The sequence below is a fragment of the Marmota flaviventris genome, chromosome 19 (genome assembly GCF_047511675.1).
Source record: "Marmota flaviventris isolate mMarFla1 chromosome 19, mMarFla1.hap1, whole genome shotgun sequence".
NCBI lineage: Eukaryota > Metazoa > Chordata > Mammalia > Rodentia > Sciuridae > Marmota > Marmota flaviventris.
The window spans coordinates 21,828,912-21,844,601 of record NC_092516.1 but is presented as its reverse complement, the minus strand read 5'-3'; the positions used below and the strand labels follow the sequence as shown (position 1 = coordinate 21,844,601).

Below are 15,690 nucleotides of genomic sequence, written 5' to 3'. Positions count from 1 at the left end.
GACTCAAGTTATTTTTTAAAAGGCTCTAATGCTGCCAAAATGTGTCAGTTTTCAGGGGTGCTGCCCTCGCTAATGGGACGAAGCCAGAACGGTCTCCTCGGTTGCGGAGCTTCGGGATTAAGTCTGGAATTAGCAGTCCCCCACTGCGCGGCTCAATTGCGCAGGCTTAGTACCGGCCACCTCATATTTGAAGATTGAAGAGACTGCTTCTCTTGTTCAAGGTGGGAAAAAGATACAGTTGAGGTGGAGGAAGAACGGGTTTCCAGGGTTAGTAAGTAGCTTCAAAATAAAGGCAGCGGATACAATGAAGAGCGTCTTGGCTATGAGTTGAGGAATCTTTTGAGTTTGGCACCTCCTCGGGTAATATGACAAGTATGTAGATGCACTGAGAATCGGCAAAACTTAAACCGATGTGTGTATGTGTGTACATAGATATATACACATACATGCTTGTATATATCTCTGTATGGTTAAGCTATATAGAACTATATAAACCATAACATCTTGTCTGTATATGAAGCCAAACATTAATCTGGCGCCAGACTGCTTATTTAGCTTCACATGACCCTGGTCTTCCACAGTTATTAGTATTTTTTTCTACTATTATCCTAGTGGTGATCCGCAGAAAGGCCACCCTCTCTAGCCTGATCGTTGTATAATAGGCAGGAACTACATGTGGGCAAATGAATAAATAACAATAGCCTTAGGGGAAAAAAATGATCTTTTGTCTTGTTTTGTTTAGTATCAGAGGGCATTCGACCACTGAGCCACATCCCCAGCCCTATTTTGTATTTTATTTAGAGACAGGAGTCTTGCTGATTTGCTTGAGGTCCCCACTAAGTTGCTGAGGCTGGCTTTGAACTCACATTCCGCCTGTCTCCGCCTCCCAAGCTGCTGGGATTACAGGCATGTGCCACTGCAACCGGCTACTGATGTTTGTTGAGATTTGCAGAACTAAGAAACACTAGGTGATTTGGCCATAAACCTACACCTGTGAAAAGGTGCCTACCCAGTATGTGATCACCCATCTCCTATATGATCTGCCTCTAAATTGGCTTCCTGGCAAGATGTCTCTTTAGGGATAAGAATCTCTATCATCTTCCAGCCAGCTAACTTATTAGAAAAAAAGTTCTTTACAATGGTATTTTCTCTCAACTAATTGGCTTCTGTCATGAGGCAAGCAGACTAAACCTATGTGAGGTAGCTCATATAACAATGTATTGTGCTAGGCAGAGTATGTACTCAGTGAACATTCTCTTTAGCCATCCTTTGAAAGTTCCTGGATACAAAATTTAGTTACTGGACTTCAAAACAATTCTTAGAAGAGTAGAATTCTTGGGGCCTGAGGATGGGGCTCAGAGATTACAGCACAAGCAAAATCTAAGAGGTGTCTGTAGGGTCAGAAGTGGGAATGGCTTTAACTTAGCCTTTGTGAAATACATGAAGGAGTTGGGGGGTGTAGTAAGAGTTCAGTGTCTGGCAGCATAAACAGAAGAAATGAGTCAGGAAGGAGTTGCTATGTGCAGTGGTGCACACCTGTAATCCTGGATGGCTGAGGCAGGAGGATCACAAGTTCAAAGCCAGCCTCAGCCACTTAGTGAACTTGATCACAAGTTCAAAGCCACCCTGCCTCAAAATAAAAAATAACGGTCAGGTTGGGGAAGAACCAAGTCATAATGCTCTCTCCCATTCCAACCTATCTTTAGAATTGTTACCTCACTGATGCCTCACTTAATACTTCACCTGACATCTTCAGTTACAGATGACGTTCTTTCTAGTTAATGATTAGCCTAAGCTTTATAAATCTCTGATCAGGGTCACTGCATCAGCCTTTTCATCATGCTTCCTCCAATCCAATGGCCATTAATGATGCAAATCTGACTGTTCCTTCTGGAGCTTTGTAGGGCTGCAATTTGTTTATGTGTTTTGTTACTGGGGATTGAATCCAGGGCCACTTTGCCACTGTGCTACATCTCCAGCCCTTTTAATTTTTTGAGACAGGTCTCATAATATTGTCAGGACTGGCCTTACACTATCGCATGCCTGCAATCCCAGCGGCTCAAGAGACTGAGGCAGGAGGATTGTGAATTCAAAGCCAGCCTCAGCAATTTAGCAAGGCCCTAAGCAACTTAGAAGACCCTATCTCAAAATAAAAAACAAAAAGGGCTGGGGATGTGGCTCAGGGGTTGAGTGCCCCTAAGTTCAATTCCTGTTTTTTTTTTAAAAAAAGGCCTTAAACTTGTGATCCTCTTGCCTCAGCCTCCTCAAGTCACTGGGATTATAGGCATGTGCCACTGCACCCAGCCCAGTTCCTGAGATTTTTTTAATTTCTGTATGTCCAGATTACCTGCACTGTCCTTCCAAAGGCTAGCACCTGAGGCTCTTTGACAACTGTCTGAGGTCTTGCCTGAAAAAGCTGAAAACAATTTTCAACCCAAGTTTAAATTCTTTCCTACCCCCACTTCCCAACACAGACTTTAACCATTAACTATCAAGTGGAGGAATTAATGAGTGGAGCTTAACTCTCTTACTTTTACCTTAAGGCATAATTTACTGGCCCTGGACTTTAGCCCAAGATCACATCCTTGCTTGGTTTCTCCCCTTCTTTCCTGCCTCTCCTACTCCCTTTTGGGAGACACTTTCTTTACAAATCACTTGGACATAAATCCTCCTCTCAGGGTCTGCTTTTAGGGAATCCAAAGTAAAACATCCCTTCCTAGCATAAAACCCACCAATGGATCCCTACTGCCTCCAGGGTAAAGCCTATGCTTCAAGGCCCTACACCTTTTGGTTGCTGCCTCTCTCTCCAGTTCTACCTTTTGCTCTGCAGCCAGCAGGAATTTCAGCATACCAAGGCATTGTGGTTTCCCACCATCTGCCACTTGCTGTCTCCCCTTAGTCTCCCAGCTCCATCACCCTGTAGGGTAGGAGATGATATAGGCCTACAGCCTCAGGAAGTTAGCTGTCAGGGCTCAAATGTGAAGGCAAGAGAAAGAGGTCCAACTCTTCTCCCCAGTCCCACCAGGCAGCCTCTCCGGCCTTTCTTCCCTGACAAAGGAGGTAGGATGCTCCCAACTGAGACTTCACTGGAGTTACTCTTCTCACAGGAAGTTCTGCCTCAAGTGTAACACTGAGCCCTCTTGTTATCTGGAGTCCTTTCCTTTTTCCCAAGTCCCTAACCCTTGCTACTAGGGCCCCACCTTCCTCTGTGGTGGGGCACCAAGTCTCTGCTGAGGCCTGCCAGGACACAACCTTGTGTTCCTTTCTTGGCAGCCACAGATGCAGCTGGCAGGTGGTATTTTTAACCTTACTCAGGCACAGGCATCAGGTGGCTCTGGGGATTGCCCAGTCTGGTGACCTTCACCTCTAAAATCTGTGACTTCCATGAAGGGAAGAGTCAGAACTCTGCATTTACCTAGGCCTTCAAAATTGGCTGGGACCCAGAAACACTTGTTAAATGAGATGAATGAAAAATCTTTGGTTAAGCTGCCCTCACTCCTGCCAAATCAAACCAGGAGACTTGGGGCCAATTGTACCCCTGTCTACCAGGTTTCAGAACAGTTAGAAACTGGGACATGAACCAGTTAAACCCAAGAACTCAGGGAATCTGAAAGGGGACAGAAATGAAAGTTTGCCCACCCTCCCCATACACAGGGCCCAAGAAGGCATTCAAAATGTGAACTTTAATAACAAATAACATGTCAAAGTAGGGGTTCCCCAGGAACAAGAATGACAGAGCTGTTGCTAGAGGCCTCAGAGGTCCCTGTTTCCTCCCCTTCAAGGCTGGGGGCAAGGAAGTAGTGAGCTCTCTTGAGAAGGAGTGGCACCCAGTTCCATGTAGGTCCATCTGTCTTGTCTGGGGCCCTAAGACCCAAGATGCAGCAGTATGTGGAGCAGAGTGTCACCCTGCCTGACCCAAAGGTCCTGGCAAGGAGTGTGACCCAGCTTGGGCAGGCAAGCAGGCCAAAGGTTGTACAGTCAGATTCGGAAGCTTTCCTCCCGGCCATCGATGTGGCGGAGCCGCAGGTAGACATCTGTGCCAATGCCCTGCAGGGACTGCAGCTGCAGGGAACCACCGAGGTACTCGGCGTAGGCCCTTGATGTGGGCAACCCGAAGCCAAAGCTGGGGGTAGGCAGGGAAATAGAATAGGGAGCTTCAGAGGCCTGAGTTCCCTTGGGTTGTTCCCCATCCCCAGTTGTGGAGGCGGGTGGGGGAGCCTCACCCATGCATGGGTCCTGACTGGCCACCACTGTGCATGTCCAGGTGGCCGAAGAGTGGGCTGATTCGGGGGTCCTGGGTGCTGGCCTCAGCTGTAGTGAAGTGGTAGTCCATGACTCTATCCAAGTCTTTGTGAGCAATGCCTCCACCCCGGTCTGAAATTCTGGCAGGGTTTCAACAACATGGGCTCAGCTCAGGTTTGATAGGGTCTTACTACCACCCAAGGAAAGAGTGCTAAATTTGATTTCCTGTTCCTTACACCCCAATATGGAATGTGGTCCACCTTGACCCTTGGGCCTTGTTTGTTTAACCAACTGTTCTCCATCCTCACCTTTGCCTGGGCCACTGCCTGCTTATACCTTCTCAACGGATTTGATATTTATTCTTAGCCCAGCCTCAAAGACTGGTTTCCCCATTCTAGGGCCCTCAGTTACTGATAGAGGCAAGGTCCTGGGAACCATAGCTGGCTGTAGATCCATTAATATCCAGTTCATGGCAATCTGAGAACCAAATAATATCTTTTCTGACCAGGGTCCAAATCCCAAAGAGGGGCAGGTACTGGCTCAAGGTTCTACAGCAAAACTGTAAACTGCCTGGAACCCCCATCCACCCAGCCCAACCCCACTCAGAACAAACCTGATGATGAGATCAATATCATTGTTGGCAATGGTGATGACCACATCTGGAACGTTGTAGGGAGTGTCTAGGTGGCTTTCCATTGTGGCTCTATGCAGGAAGGAAAGATTAGTAGGAGGTGGCACCACAGTTCCTATCTGGCCCCACCCAGTTGATCCAGCCTGCCCACCTCATGGCATTCTTGAGCAGCTCAGGCAGGATATAGTCTAACGGCATAGGAATGAAGGGGAAACGGGCAGCCACATGTCCATTGATGCGAACTCGGGGTGCATTGCCATACTTATGCTCACACAGGCGTCTGTGGATAGGAAAAGGGTTCAGATAGGAGCCCATAAAGTAGTGGTTCTCAACTGGAAACTAGTCTGCTCCCAAGGGACCTATGGAAGTCTGGGGAGAGAATTTTGCTCCTCACAACTCAGGGGTATCAAGTCAGTAGAAGCAAGGGTTCCTTCTAAACATCTTAACATGCATAGGACAGCCCCCCACTACAAAGAATTATCTAGCTTAAAATGTCAACAGTGCCAAGGTTGAGAACCCTAACCTAGATGATGCCCCAGGCAAGGGCTCAGAACTAAGAGTTCCCTGCCCCAAGACACCCATCCCTTCAGCCATTCTAGCCTCACCTGGCAAAGTCCACCCACTTTTCAATAATCTTCTTTGGTGAGAGACGAGTACAGATGATGCCAACAAAGTCGGGCTGGCAGGAGAAAGAAGGTCAGGACTAGCAACACCTCCAACCCCACCTTGGCAGCCAAATGCCTACAACTCTGGAATGCCAAAGCAGCCCCAAAGCCTCTCCCCCATGACTTTGGCTTAGGTTCCCAGCCCAAGGGGGGACCTGGCTCATTTTCCTCTCCTCACTTGACCTTCCCAGGCAGGTCTTAGGTTCCAAAGCCCCACCTTATCCTCGTGTAGCGCCAGATGATGAGTGGCCAACATGCGGATCCCAAGCCTTGAAGTCAGTGTCTTGTCCAAGAAGTAGCGGACGAGCTTTTCATCCTGTAAAAAGCATGGCTTCTGAAACCTCATGCTCTTTCCCAGTGCCTTTAATTTGCTAGGCCCTTACTTTGCTGCCACTGACCTCTATGTGCTTTCGGCTCTCACGCAGGCCTTCAGCTAACAGGGTCACTACATCTTTGTGGTCATCTAGCAGCTGTCGCACAAGCTGGCAGTATTGGGCCTCATCTGCCTGGTCTTTGATCTGCAGGTCACAGATTCATAAGCACAGGTGGTCCAACCCTGGTGTCTTAGTCCCTTACCGCCCTGCTCTGCCCAGCCTCACCGGAGGGAAGTCTGTCAGCTTCTGGAAAGCACGGATATACAGCTCATGCTGCAAGGAAGAAGTATGGGAATTCACAGGGCTGCTACCGGCACTGGGTAGAGAACAGCCATCCATGCGTGCCCATCTGGATCACCACCCAACCCACTTCAAATGGTTCCAACCCCCACTGTGACCTTTCCAACCTCTATCAATATGTAGCTTTACCTTCAAAGGCTTGGGTTTAGTCCTGTATGGCCCTGACACAGCAGGCAAGTCTGCCATTCTGGGCCCCAGGCTCCCTACTGAACCCTTGGGTGGTATGCACACTGATCAAAGATCCTGTCTACCTTACCACATGCAGTATGGTGGGGTTGCAGCCAATGATAAAAGGAAGGCTGCGGAAGCCCTTGATGCGGTGAGCAATCCTCACTGGTAGCTCCTGCTGCAGGTACCGGCCACTTTTCTATAAGAGGGCAAACAAGGCCAAGACCTGAGTGGCTGCCCTGAGCTCCAGGAGCCAAAGGGGAAACAGGGATCAGGAATCTTACCAGAAGGTGACTGCCATCCTGGGAGCGGCCAGAATAGAGCATCATGGTCGGAGTGAGGCGGACTGAGGGCTGAAGATAGATGGACCTTGAGCACTGGACCTCCAACATCCCTTCCCCACCACATAGCTCCTCGTTCCCTGAACACCTACTCCAGCACTTGACCCCTGCTAACCATCAGCACTGCGCACCTTCTCCGCTGCCACATCGATGGCTGATTGATTGTAGAAGGAAGTGACCGTCTTGGAGCGCTCCCGTGCCATCTCCACATGGTGTGTATCCGTGGCGGATGTAGAATGGGCCCGTATGGAGAGTGACAGCCCCAAGAGAGGCCGAACTGAAGGCCCAGCCCGAGGGCTGCTCCCAAGCACGGACGCCAGTATCATCGTCCTGCTCTTTTGTCGGACTAGTCTGTTACCAGGCCTGAGCACCCAATAGATGGAGGCGACCCCAAAACGGGGCAAACAGTGTGGGTGGACAGAGGTCTTTCTCTGACTTCAAGGGTGAGGATCCGTCGAGGATGCTGACCAGCTCAGCCCCGGGAGAGTATCTCCCATCTACCAGAGCAGGGTAAAGTGGACTTGTAAGGATCCGAATTCAGAAGACCTGCACCACTTCTCCACATGAGCACCGGTATCCTCAAACCTAAGCAATCTCTAGCCAGCCCTTCAGTCACCTCCCCAAACACAAGTTAAGCCTACTCAACCTTGCTTTCCGGAGGTCCTATTCAATCTGAGGCTCTACCTGATGGTCTGGGGAGTCAGGCGAAGAACTCAAACCCATCCAGCCCAAAACCTCGCCCTGGCTTCCTCAGGTACAGGGGGCGGGGCTGACCCCTACTCAGCGCGGTCAGACCCGGGCCCCAGGAGCCAGGCCTGAGTACGTGCGACACAGCACTGTGAGCCAGAGAGCCAGCTGCGTAGAGGCTACGGACCGGGAGTCCCCATCTGAGTTTACCCCTCAGCGAGGTTTCTTGGTTCGGCCCGGGTCCCCCCCATATGGTAGATGGCAGCCCCTCGCCCATGCGCACTCCAGCGCAAATGGTGGCGGCTGTGGATGCCTTAGCCCACAGGGTCTATGCAAATATTCCACTTACCGCGGGGCTAGAGCCAGGGCCCGGGTCCGAGCGGAACCGCCCTGTAGACCAACGCGGCTACCCAAGCTGCCTGCGCCCTCTGCCGCTGCGACGTCGCGTGGGCTGTGGGCGCCCGATGCCTCCTGGGAGTTGTAGTTTGCTGCTGAGGACTCACAGCGGGGGCTCCAGTCCATTCTGGCTACATCCCGGTTTCCGGACCACTTGATAAATGGAGCTCCCTCCCGAAATTACCTGTGGCCTGTGGACTCTATTTTCTGCTTTATAAAATGGGCTCCCTCGGGGCTGGAGTTGTGGCTCAGCGGTAAAGCGCTCGCCTAGCGCGGGCGAGGCCCTGGGTTCGAGCCTCAGCACTACATAAAAAAATAAAAATAAAAGTATTGTGTCCATCTGCAACAAAAAAAATATATATATATTAAAAAAAATAAAATGGGCTCCCTGGGCCCGGCGCGGTGGCGCACGCCTGTAATCCCAGCGGCTCAGGGGGCTGAGACAGGAGGATCGCGAGTTCAAAGCCAGCCTCAGCAATGGTGAGACGCTAAGCAACTCAGTGAGATCCTGTCTCTAAATAAAATACAAAATAGGGCTGGGGATGTGACTCAGTGGCCAAGTGCCCCCTGAGTTCAACCCCTGGTACAAAAAAAAAAAAATGTGGGGGGATACCTGGGAGCAAAACGCTAGTAAGGAAAGACTCTTAGATGTCAAGCATCCCTGAGGTCTTATCCTTCACTTTTCAGCTCTCGAGTCATTCATGGGAAAGTAAACTGCGTGATTCGAACCCCAGCTCTGCCCCCTAATACTTGAAACAAGTTAGTTAACTGCTGGGTGCTTTAATTTTGGTATTGGTAAAATGAGGATGTATTATTCAAGCGGGGTGACTGTGGAAGCTAAAGTAGGAGGATCGCAAATTCGAGGCCAGCCTCAGCAATTTAGAGCAGCCCTAAGTAACTTAGTGAGACCCCTTCTCAAAATTTAAAAATAAAAAGGACTGGTGGTGTAGTTTCGTGGTAAAGTGCCCCTTGGTTCAATCCCCAATACATAAATAAATAAAGGATTATTAATCCTGGGGTTGTTGTGTGGATTACTTCAATTTATAAATGTAAAGTGCCTAGAATAATGCCAGGTATGGAATTAGTACTGTAAAAGTGTTATGTATTATTAATAATATTCCTGCCTATAGTGAGTGCAAGTCATCCTGACTGGGTGATTTTCTGTGCCAGGAAAGATTGGGTAATGAATCAAATAAAAAGACCTTCCTCTACCCTGAAGAGGAAGACAGTTCTGGTGCAGTCTGCTGTCAGGATAGCCTGGGGCAGGGTGGGGGGGCATGGGGGGGTGAGAGCACCAGGTAAGAACTGGGACATTGGTATAGGTTCAGCTTGAGTAGGATTTGGCTAGGGAAGGGAGCAGGGAGCGAAAGCAGAAAAGATGTAGCGGGATAGAGGAACAGCCTGGATGACCTGAGGATATAACTGGAACCACAGTAGAATATGAGAAGGTTGAGTGGGCTGACCAGAAGCTCAGGAAGGATAAGAAGTCTGCAGTTGTCCTGAGGAACACTGAAGGATTTTAACTGTGGGCTCTGGGTCTCTGCTCCTTAGACAATGAATGTGAATGTGGGGGGTTGGTGAAACCAAAGGCAGAGAAACCAGGGAGAAGATAATTACTTTATCTCAGGCAAGAAGTGCTGGGAGAGGGGTGTGAGTGTATGTGTGTATACTGATTTTTTTTTAACTGTGGCTATATATTTTCTAAATATTTTTAAATTTTTAACAAGAGAGTGCTACACGAGGGGTAGTGGTGCATGCCTGTAATCCCAACTACTCCAGAGGCTGAGGTAGGACTCCATCTCAAAATAAAAAGAGCTGCAGATATAGCTTAGTGGTAGAGTGCTTGCCTAGCATGCACAAGCCTGAGTTCAATCCCCAGAACTACAAAAAAAAAAAAAAAAAAAAAAAAGTAAATTAATTAAAATAATGTGTGAAAGGAAGTAGGGGACCTCTTGGGAAGCTGTCTTTAAACTTGGGAGTTGGGAGTCCTCACCATGATTGGACTGCCTGAGAAATTAGGGAAAGGTCTCCATAGACCTTGGGAAAGAATCTCTGAATCTCTGGCTTTCCTCCCAGCTCCCTACCCCTACATGGTACCTTCCCCTTCCTAACTTCCTGACAACATTGTGGAGTAAAGCCAGGAGGCATTTAGATGTGCAGGCAGGCACTGCTTTAGCACGTGGAAGAGGGAGAGGGAAGGTGTTTCTGGAAGGGAGGGCAGCCTGAGCAAATAGCAAAGAACTCGGAGTACTCCTTGTGCGCCAGAACTTGGGGCTCACGTGCCCGCGGGAGGCGGTGGCTGTGACTGCCAGGGAGGCGTGTGGCGTCTGGTAACTGCCTCACCCCATTTGACCCGGCGCATTTACCAGAGCTCCGCCAGAACTCGCTGCTGCCCCCAGTGGTGAAGATTGGCCATGAACCACCCAAGTCTCGGTTAAAAACAGTGTTGGTTAAGCATTACTGTTTTGATTTTTCCTAGTGGTGATTGAACCCAGGGGCGCTTTACCATTGAGCTACATCACCAGCCATTTTTATTTTTTATTTTGAGACAGGTTAGGGCCTCAGTAAGTTACTAAGGGTGGCCTTGAATTTATTATCCTCTTGTGACAGCCTCCTGAGCCGCTGGGATTACAGGCTTGGGCCACTGTGTCAGGCGTGTGCCCAGCTGTCTTAGGCGGGTTTTAATGTATTGTTTTCATCTTTATATCCATCCTCTTGGGAAGGTACCATTATTGTCATCGTTTTACAAATGTAAGGACTGAAGCACAGAATGATAAAAAGACTACTCCTGCAACACACACACACACACACACACACAAATTCTGCTCCAGCCACACCAGCGTCCTTGCTGTTCACTGAACAGAGCAGGCAAGTTTAACTTCAATGCCTCTTGCTGGCTGTGTGCTCTGTCTGGAACACCCTTCCCTTAGATACCCATATAGCTTGTTCCTCACCTCCTTAAGCTGTGCTGTCAACCGAATGAAACCCACCCTGCCCATCCTAATTAAAATTCCAGTCTTCTCCATACCCTATTCTGCTCTACTCTTTACCCATAGCATTTATCACTAATAACAGTATTGAAGCCAGAATTAGACAGGCAGTCAGTGTAGATAGGTAAATCGAGTCAGGTCAGATCAAGGAGGCCAATTTTTTTTTTTTATACAATACTTTTATTTTATTTATTTATTTTTATGTGGTGCTGAGGATTGAACCCAGGGCCTTGCACATGTTAGGCGAGCATTCTACCACTAAGCCACAACTCCAGCCCCAAGGAGGCCAATTTTGAGTGAGTCAGGGAAGTTGAAGACTGTCCCTTGAGAGATTGAAATGTTAATTCCTTCAGAGCCCTTCCTCCACCCTTATCAAGAACCTGCCCCTGCTCCATCCTGTTGCCAAGGTAACCTGTCCCAGGAACTGCCCCTTCCTACAGGGAGCTATAAGGTTGTTACTGCCCTTCCCCCTTCAGCCCACCTTTTCCCCCACCTTTGGGACATCCCACCAAGCATTCCTGGGCCTAGTCCTGGGCCTAGTCATGTATGCAGGAAGGAGAAAGATAAGGAGGAAAAGGCAGGAGAACAAAGGACATATAAAAAGGGCAGAACACCTCGCTTCTTGGGATACCAGGATGCCAGCTATGGCCCTCTTCTCCCTCCCGGGAGAAGTTTATGTTACCCTATTTAAATAAACCCTGCTTTATATGCCTCTGCTTGCTTCTCTAATGTTCAAACTTCAACATGTGGGGAGGCAGGACTCATCACCGATAACCGACGGTATCACTATCTCTACACACGTACATATATGTATGTGTATATATATATATATACACACATATGTATATGAATGTATATAGTGTGTGTGAAGTACTAGAGATGAACAACCCAGGGTCTCACCCTGGTAGGCAAGCATTCTGCCCCCAAACTACACCCGAGCTCCTGTACTTATCATTATTAATTGCACATTTCCCCCTTCTTTTCAACAATATAAGACAAGAGCATGAGTATTTGCCTTCTTTAATTATTTATTTCAACATCCTAATAGTAATTCCTGGCACATAACAAGTGCTTAAAAAACATTTTTATTTATTTATTTATTATTTTGGTACTGGGGATTGAATCCAGGGGTGCTTAACCACTAAGCCACATCCCCAGCCCTTTTATTTTTTATTGTGAGACAGGGTCTTGCTAAGTTGCATAAGGCCTTGCTAAGTTGCTGAGGCTGACTTTGAATTTGTGATCCTTCTGCAGCAACCTACCAAGCTGCTGGGATTATAGGCAGGTGCCATTGTGCCTGGCAGTCATGAACATCTTTGAAGACCATTATTCTGCCTACCACAATCTCTAGAGTAAGAGGAATGGATCTGAGAAAGAGCAGTCACATAGGGAGGAGAACCAGCAGGAGAGTGAAATATCACAGAAGCAAAAGGAGGAGAGTTCCCAGGAGGGAGTGCTTAACAATGACTAATACTATTGGGAAGGCAAACAAGATAAGACTTGAAAAATAACCATTGGACTTAGCATCCTGGTGACAACCACCTCTAGTTGTCAGGGGAGTGTTTGATGGAGGAGCTGGTTTATGATATGGGCAATCAAAGAATAAATGAAGAAGCAGAGACTAGAAACATAAAATATATTTCCAAAAACTGGACTGTGAAGGGGAGGATGAGGATCATAAGGTGGATAGGAGAGGGAGTGGTGATTCAAAACTCCTGGCTAAGGGAAACTTGTTGCTGTTTCTAAACAGGAAAGAGAAACAAGTTTGTATGAAGATGAAAAGGGTGGAGAGGTTGAAAGGGAGATGGGACGACTGTAAAGGGGAGCTTAGATAGGAGAGACTGTTGGGTTGACCCCTGCTCAGGCTTTGCTAGGAAGATGCTAAAATAGTGGAGAGTTTAGAAAAGTATCAAAGGTGTGGACACCCTTAATGGAACTTGAGAAAGTGCTAGTGAGGTAGGAGGGAATGTCTAAGCAACCTCAGGCAGGAAGGACATAGCCTGAAATATTAGTTTTAAGGGACATGCTTGCTTCCTGAATGTGATGGCAGAATCGCTGAATTCCAGAGTCCACTGAAAGTGCCAATGTTTAGAACAGGGCTTGGCATAGAGAAAACGCTAAACTTTGTGTGTGTGTGTGTGTGTGTGTGTGTGTGTGGCTGGGAATTGAACCCCGGGCCTCCAGAGAATGCTAGGTAATCGCTCTCTTGCAGAGCAGTATCCCCCAACGCTTATTTTTTAAAATTCTAGGGACTCCATTTCCCTTGATGCCCTGCATCCTCTCCTACTCCAATTCCCATCATGCCTGATAGCCGCCTCGTCTGCAATTAAGTTCAATTCAGTTTACCAGTCCCAGAATTCCTAGCTATTTCCCTACCTTGTCCTCACGCCTGTTGAATGTCAAGAACAACCAATTGGATCCGAGAGTGGGAGAATGGCAGGCCAATCGCCCAGTCATAGAGGTGGTAGAGGACGTGGCCCTACTCTGCCAGTCCCTGCTCTGTGGCTGGTTCTCTTCCAACTGGCGCCTCCGGCTGGACCCGCAGACATGGGCACCACCTGGAGGAATCCTGGGTGGGTGCGGTTTGCCCTTTGCCTCACCGGTTTAGTGCTTTCCCTTTACGCGCTACACGTGAAAGCGGCGCGCGCCCGCGACCGAGATTACCGCGCCCTCTGCGACGTCGGCACTGCCATCAGCTGTTCGCGCGTCTTCTCCTCCAGGTGCGCGTGCAAGTAGAATGCTTTGGGCCCGACGGAGTCTGGAATCCAGGTGCCCAGGGAACGGACACTTTGAAACCGAACTGCCCAGCAAATCGGGTGTGCACAGGGGCTGGGCTACCAGAGATAATAAAGTTCCAGATAAGAGAGCAGGGCACAGGGGAAGATAGTCCTGGGGACTGGGACTGGAGATCGCACGTGGATCTGGGTGCCAAAGAACAACGGTTAACGGGAAAGAGGGAGAGGTAGCGAGTAGGAACTGACGTGGTCTTGAGCGTGGCGCGAGGGGAGGGGAATGCTGGTAATGACTGCCTGGGAGCAGGAGACTAAAGATGGCTGTGCTTGAGGACCAGGGGTTTAATAGTTAGTGCGATGATGGAATACGGAAGAAGGGAGTGGGTGGCCAGGAAATTGGATGTTTGTGAGTCCATGGCTAGGAGAATGTGCCCCAGATTTTCCATCTTGGGAAAAGGTTACGCCATCCTTGTCATCTAAAGATTATTGAAGGTCCAGGATAGAGAGGTGCCTGGAAGAGCAATGGCCAGCCCTGGGGATAAGGGAGGACAGGGGCAGTGATACGGAATCCTGACGTGGCCAAACATTCGGGAGGTCAGGAGGTCATGGACCTTTGGATCCCTCGGGTGGATGGGGAATAAAAAATTGGGGCAACCAGCCCAGGTGGCTTCTTGGAAATCACCTTTCTAGGACAAAGTCCAAGGCACTAGCTTGACACTACTAACCTGGGTCCCCACGACCACCACCACCACCAGGTGGGGCCGTGGCTTCGGGCTGGTGGAGCATGTGCTGGGAGCAGACAGCGTCCTCAATCAATCCAACAGCATATTCGGTTGCATTTTCTACACGCTACAGCTGGGGTTAGGTGAGTGGCCCCGCCCCTTCCAGCTAGGCAAACCCAGTCCCACCCAGCTGCTCATCACTAAGCATTCTTGGGGCAAGAAGGCAGGGAGGGCACTAACAGGAGTCTTTCAATTGGTTTAGGTCAGAGGCTGACCAACCCCTAAAGACTTCCTAGGATCCTTTTTATATTTTATTTTTATAAAAATTTTTATTATTTTTAGCTATACATGACAGTAGGATATATTTTGATATATTTTACATACATAGAGTATAACTTATTATAATTTGGATCCCATTTTTGCGGCTGTACATGATCTGGAGCATCACTGGTTGTATATTCATATATGTACATAGGAAAGTTATGTCCCATTCATTCTACTGTCTTTTCTATTCCCATTATATTTTATTTTGAGAGAGGGTCTCCCTAAATTGTTTAGGGCCCCATTAATTTGCTAAGGCTGGTTTTGAACTTGTAATCTTCCTGTCTCAGCCTCTTGAGTCACTGGGATTACATGCATGCACCGTGCCCCTGGATCTTTCTTTTTTTTTTTAAGACATGCCCAAACTGGCCTCAAACTCACAGTCCTCCTGCCTCAGTCTCCCAGTAGCTAGGATTAAAGGCATGTGCCACTGTACCTTGCCAGAAGTTCCTTTTTGAGGAGAATCCAAAGATAACCCTTCGTCTTGTGTAGAGCTCTGTAAGAAAATTCACTATTTGGAAACCTGGGATCATTGAACAGATAGGTAAACAAAGGTCTTAGAGGGGGTCTGCCAAAGTGTCTTGTTTAGAGACCTTTCCCCTGCAGTCTAAGGAGCACCAGAAGTCATGACAGTGTTTTAGATGTGGCCATTCCTTATTTTTTTCTGCTTTTGCAGGTTGCCTGCGGGGACGCTGGGCCTCTATCCTACTGATACTGAGTTCCTTGGTATCCCTTGCTGGTTCTGTCTACTTGGCCTGGATCCTGTTCTTCGTGCTCTATGATTTCTGCATTGTTTGCATCACCACCTATGCTGTCAACGTGGGCCTGATGTTGCTTAGTTTCCGGGAGGTTCAGGAACCCCAGAGCAAGGCCAAAGGACACTGAGGCCTCACCCCAAACCAGGCTGACCACATCTGCTTTGCTTTAGCACATGAGCCTTGCCCAAGGGGGCCATGTCTGGGTACCTAGAAAGCCCTTCATCCTCCCCCCCCCCCACATCCCTTCCATAACCATACACAGGAAAATGGACCAAATGTGCCTCTAGCTCTGACCCAAGGGCAGGTTTCTGCAATTGCCCAAGGATAGAAGGTTCTGAGCAATAAAATTTCTTAAATAAAGTT

At 48.5% G+C, this 15,690-nt stretch overlaps 2 protein-coding genes across 3 annotated transcripts; one reads left to right on the top strand and one right to left on the bottom strand.

The window, feature by feature from the left end:
• Window positions 1-3,664: 3,664 nt before the first annotated feature.
• Bckdk (branched chain keto acid dehydrogenase kinase) lies at window positions 3,665-7,047 on the bottom strand. Its single transcript, XM_027948356.3, has 11 exons — window positions 6,853-7,047; window positions 6,665-6,733; window positions 6,469-6,579; window positions 6,138-6,185; window positions 5,937-6,056; window positions 5,756-5,854; window positions 5,479-5,552; window positions 5,025-5,153; window positions 4,856-4,945; window positions 4,224-4,382; window positions 3,665-4,123 (listed from the first exon to the last, which is right to left on the bottom strand). The coding sequence occupies exons 1-11, from the start codon at window positions 7,045-7,047 to the stop codon at window positions 3,979-3,981; spliced, it is 1,239 nt and encodes a 412-aa protein (XP_027804157.2). The 3' UTR covers window positions 3,665-3,978.
• Window positions 7,048-13,159: 6,112 nt separating this feature from the next.
• On the top strand, window positions 13,160-15,687 carry Vkorc1 (vitamin K epoxide reductase complex subunit 1). 2 transcript variants are annotated; one of them, XM_027948358.2, is made up of 3 exons: window positions 13,324-13,514; window positions 14,282-14,391; window positions 15,246-15,687. In XM_027948358.2, exons 1-3 carry the CDS (start codon window positions 13,342-13,344, stop codon window positions 15,452-15,454), a joined length of 492 nt encoding a protein of 163 aa, XP_027804159.2. In that variant the 5' UTR covers window positions 13,324-13,341; the 3' UTR covers window positions 15,455-15,687. The 2 variants fall into 2 exon arrangements, with proteins under 2 accessions (XP_027804161.1, XP_027804159.2); XM_027948360.3 differs by lacking the exon at window positions 14,282-14,391 and having other exon boundaries at window positions 13,160-13,514; window positions 15,246-15,449.
• The last annotated feature ends 3 nt before the right edge of the window (window positions 15,688-15,690 follow it).

Bases quoted from the DNA above. Each gene is read 5' to 3' on its own strand.
- Bckdk (XM_027948356.3), bottom strand. From the start codon at position 7,047: ATGATACTGGCGTCCGTGCTTGGGAGCAGCCCTCGGGCTGGGCCTTCA. The intron at 4,383-4,855 runs GTTTGTTCTGAG...AAACCCTGCCAG, and splicing joins GATATTGATCTCATCATCAG to AATTTCAGACCGGGGTGGAG. The intron at 4,124-4,223 runs GTGAGGCTCCCC...GCCTACCCCCAG, and splicing joins CAGTCAGGACCCATGCATGG to CTTTGGCTTCGGGTTGCCCA.
- Vkorc1 (XM_027948358.2), top strand. From the start codon at position 13,342: ATGGGCACCACCTGGAGGAATCCTGGGTGGGTGCGGTTTGCCCTTTGC. The intron at 13,515-14,281 runs GTGCGCGTGCAA...CACCACCACCAG, and splicing joins TCGCGCGTCTTCTCCTCCAG to GTGGGGCCGTGGCTTCGGGC. The intron at 14,392-15,245 runs GTGAGTGGCCCC...CTGCTTTTGCAG, and splicing joins CACGCTACAGCTGGGGTTAG to GTTGCCTGCGGGGACGCTGG.